This window comes from Rhagoletis zephyria, unplaced genomic scaffold (genome assembly GCF_001687245.7).
Source record: "Rhagoletis zephyria isolate East Lansing unplaced genomic scaffold, Rhagoletis_zephyria_1.1 Rzeph_scaffold_03116, whole genome shotgun sequence".
NCBI lineage: Eukaryota > Metazoa > Arthropoda > Insecta > Diptera > Tephritidae > Rhagoletis > Rhagoletis zephyria.
Window position 1 is genome coordinate 61,178 of NW_016160200.1, and position 4,529 is coordinate 65,706.

Genomic DNA, 4,529 nt, shown 5'->3' on the forward strand with positions numbered 1-4,529 from the left:
ATCAAATACAATAAAAAGAGACAGCAAAAAAAAATGGAATGAGAGAAATATGTAGGAATTCCAACAACAAAACAACAAGCACAGGGTCGCTTTTAGCTTGCTATGCTATTTTGCAAAATATATACATGGGTTTCGACGTTGCATATTTTGCAGCGATAGGAAATGTTGTTTCCCATGTATTGGAGAATACCCCTATTTTCTTTACCGAATCCATATCCTGATGCATCCTCTCACCTTGTTCGTCACTTACCTGACCCAAGTTCTCAGGAAAATAACTTAAATGTGACATATTACACCCCATTTCAGAATATGCATTAAGAAACTCGTCAACGACGTTGACGTAATTAGCACTTTTTTTATTGCCCATGAAATTTTAGGTTAGCAAATGAATCTGTCCCATGCGCTATTTTCAACTGTACTTAATTTAGATGCAAAATGTTCGTCTTTCAATACCTTTCGAATTTGTGGTCAGACATATATCCCTAAGGTTGGAAATTTACTATATATAGCAGTGGCGGATTAACAATCTGGTGGGCCCTGGTGCGAAATTTTTTTGGGGGCCCTTTTCCATATAAATATTTTGCGATTAGAATACAGTTTGATCGTTATAAATTTAAATTGCGGTTCATGTAACATATTTGATCATTGGACGTTGTTTTGCTCTGTGCATTAAACGCACTACTCCATAATATTGATGTCATTTTATATTGACATTTTTTGGTTATTGTCATAGTCAGTGTTTAAAAAACTGCAATAACTTTCATTTCATTTGCTATCACTTAAACTTACTGCTCTGAACAACAAAGCAGTCGTAGTGTTTGTAGTGCCTTTTAAAAATTTTGATTTTGATTTGATTTTGATTTCGTCAGCGCAACAAGTCAAAGTAAGTAAGTAAGGTTTGCTTTTGCAAGTTGTATTCAGCAGCAGTCGTGAAATATGAAAATCAAACTGATTGCAAATATGTAATTTATAATATCAAGCAGCAAAGAAAAAACCTTGCGAAGTCGTCGGCAAACACAAAACAGCATCGCTTATTGCTTGCAAAAAGTTTGATTTTCATATTTCACGACTGCTGCTGCACACAACTTGCATAAGCAAAGAAAATCCAAATCAAATCAAAATCAACAGTTTGAAAAGGCGCGACAAACAAGGCGCCTTGCTTTTTGTTGCTTTCCAGTTTTTGATTTTGCATGAACTGCGACTGCTGAAAATTCCTAATATGGTAAGCACACGCAATTACTCATTTTAAAAAGCGACGATAAGTAAAATCAAAAATAATCAACATTTTCACGACTTTTGCTACTTCGACTCAAGTTTTTTAAACACTGGTTATAGTCATTTCGTAAACATGGATAAGTCTAGAAAATATAAGAGTGGAGCTGAAAAGCGCAAATTAAAAAAAAATAAAGACGAACGCGATAAGCAACTGCTTTCTAAAATACCGAAACTAACAAGCCACTTCGCTAATGCGACGACAACTGTAAACGAAGCAAATTGTGACAATCCTGAGTTTTGTGAATCTACTTCTGATACTTTTTCAATTCCATCAACGTCAAGAGAGGTTAATTTCCAACATGTTGACAGCACGATCGAAGGTGTACAAAATCCGGACGATGTCGAAAGTTCGGTGAATGTATCAAAAATTGATGAAAATTCCACCAATGTGTTTTCAAATGACCCAGGTTTGTGGCCTATTCAATTCAATCAATCAATCGTTCAAACTTATTGGATTAAGAAGGGTATGCTATCGTTGGTATTTCAATATAAGAGTAAAAAATTAACACAGAATACTCTTATTTAGGTCCCTCGTCGTGTCGCAATATTGATTTGATCGCAAAGAAATCTGGACAAAGAAACTTTTCTGAATATCATTTGCATCGGGTTTTACCAAATGGAACACAGACCGAACGTGATTGGCTGATCTATTCGCCGTCAGTCGATTCAGTATTTTGTTTTGCTTGTCGCTTGTTCGGTAATTTAGACGAAAATGCAAGTTCATTTGCTCTAAAAGGTTTCAATGACTGGAAACATTCAAAGCGTGGTATTTCAATTCATGAACAATCTCATGATCACATGTCCAACAATGTCAAATACAAAATGCGACTAAAAACCGATTCTTCTATAGAAAAAACATTCGAAAATTCACTTGTCAATGACATGACTTATTGGAGGAAGGTTTTGAGTCGTGTTGTAGAGGTTATCAAATTCCTAAGCTCAAGGGGTCTTGCGTTACGTGGTCACGATGAAATTCTTGGGTCCAAACATAATGGAAACTTTCTTGGATGTTTGGAGCTGTTAAGCAAATTCGATCCATTTTTGGCAGAACATATCACACGTTTTGGCAATAGAGGAAAAGGTATACTTCTTCAAAATAACTTCGAAAATGATTTGTCTCTTCATTTGGTATGTTTTTTTTGCAGGAAGAGCTTCGTACCTTTCAAGTTCAATATGTGATGAATTCATATCGATTATGGGAAAAGGTGTGAAGGAAAAAATCGTTTCGGAGATAAAAGAAGCCCGTTATTATTCATTTAGCATTGACTCTACTCCGGATGTGAGCCATACGGATCAGCTGTCACTATGTTTTCGATACGTAAAAGGCCGTGACATTCATGAACGGTTTATTGCTTTCATTCCAATTGAAGGTCACACAGCAGACTATCTTTTGTCTATCGTTTTGAATTTCCTAGAGGAGAGTAAAATTGACATGCAAAACTGCAAAGGCATTTCATTTGATAACGCTTACAATTTGGCTGGAATTTATGGTGGCCTTCAGCGTTTGATTATTCAACGAAATGAATCGGCGATTTTCGTGCCTTGCACTGCTCACTCACTGAACTTAGTGGGTAAAAATAGTGTTTCTAAAAACATTACCGCATCTAATTTTTTTGATATGATCGAAAAATTGTATGGTTTTTTTGTTTATTCATCTTTTCGTTGGAATCGACTCAAAGAACAATTGTCCGAGAAAGGCGAATTTATGTTAAAGAGAGCAACTGGCACAAGGTGGTCGGCTAAATTCCAATCAGTTCAAGCTTTGCACTCATGTTACTTGAAAGTGTTAACTGTTTTGAATTCTCTCATTTCTGAAAAAAGCCTCAGTGAAGATAACAAAGCATCGGCAAAAGGTTTGATAGCCAAATTGTGCCAATTTAAAAATATTTTAATGCTTGTCTTGTGGAAAAGTGTTTTGACTAAATTTAACTTTGTAAATTTAGCTTTACAAAAACCAAATCTGACTCTTTCGACGATCACAAAACTATATGCTTCAATAGTTACAGATCTTGAAAACAAGGATTACAACAAAATTTTCGATGAAGCCTTGACAATTTTCGACAATATTCCTTCTGATTTTCAAGCAGATTTTATTCAGTCTCGTTCAACAGCGCAAGCACTTGTTCCAGAAGATGAGAAAGAAAATTTTAAAAAATCGTTATTCGAACCTGTTATCGATGCTCTGTTATCAAATTTGAAAAAACGTGCTGATATTTATAATGATTTGGAAGACTTTTTCTCATTTTTAATAAATTTAAATTCAATGAGTGACGAAGACATTGCTGTATCATGTAAAAAAGTAGTCGAAAAGTATCCAAATGATCTCAATGAAGTTCAACTAACTGATGAATGTCAATTTGCCAAAAATTACTTTACTTTTGATAACTTAAATCATGAATCGATGTACAAAACAATGCTCGCTGATCATCTTTGTGAAACTTTCCCGAATTTAGACATTTTATTACGCATTTATTTATGCATGTTTGTCACTAATGTTACAGATGAAAGATCATTTTCAAAATTGAAATTGATAAAAAATTGTTTGCGTAATACTATGGGAGATGATCGTTTGAACAGTCTATCAGTTCTTTCCATTGAAAATAACTTGTTGGATGAATTAAACTTTGATAAAATTATTGATAAGTTCGTAACACTCAAGTGCAGAAAAGTTGTGGTTTAATTTTGTTGGGCAAATAAATAAAAATCTATCATATTATCATATGAATATTTTTTTTCATTGGCCCCCTTGAGTCCGGGGCCCTGTGGCAATGGTCCCAAAATTTGTTCGATAATCCGCCATTGATATATAGTATCCTGTGTTGGAGAAGATAATAAGAGCTTCAGCACTGAACCGCTTTGGAACAATTTTCTACAAGATCGTGCAATTGCTGGCTTATGCCAATGACATCGACATCATCGGTAACTAAAATCGCGAAGTATGTTCTGCCTGTTCCAAGTTGGATAACGAAACAAAGCGAATGGGTCTGGTGGTAAACGAGGACTAGACGAAGGTTCTCCTGTCATCAAACAAACAGCACATTCCCGCCTTGGCACCCACGTCACTGTTGATAATTTCGAGAAAGTAGAGAATTTCGTTTACTCGGGAAGCAGCATTACTTTGGGCTGAGTAGACAATTCAGGTGCACTCCATAAGTCACTCATCAAGCCGTGCTGGTATATGGCGCAGAAGCATGGACAATGACAACATCCAATGAGGCGGCTCTTGGAGTATTCGAGAGAAAGATTTTGCGGAA

At 35.5% G+C, this 4,529-nt stretch overlaps 1 protein-coding gene across 1 annotated transcript; it reads left to right on the top strand.

The window, feature by feature from the left end:
* Positions 1-2,073: 2,073 nt before the first annotated feature.
* LOC108368429 (zinc finger MYM-type protein 1-like) lies at positions 2,074-3,960 on the top strand. The gene is made up of 2 exons (XM_017623276.1): positions 2,074-2,356; positions 2,421-3,960. The coding sequence occupies exons 1-2, from the start codon at positions 2,074-2,076 to the stop codon at positions 3,953-3,955; spliced, it is 1,818 nt and encodes a 605-aa protein (XP_017478765.1). The 3' UTR covers positions 3,956-3,960.
* The last annotated feature ends 569 nt before the right edge of the window (positions 3,961-4,529 follow it).

Coding starts and splice junctions, on each gene's coding strand:
- LOC108368429 (XM_017623276.1), top strand. CDS start 2,074: ATGTCCAACAATGTCAAATACAAAATGCGACTAAAAACCGATTCTTCT. Junction 2,357..2,420: donor TTTTGGCAATAGAGGAAAAG/GTATACTTCTTC, acceptor TTTTTTTTGCAG/GAAGAGCTTCGTACCTTTCA.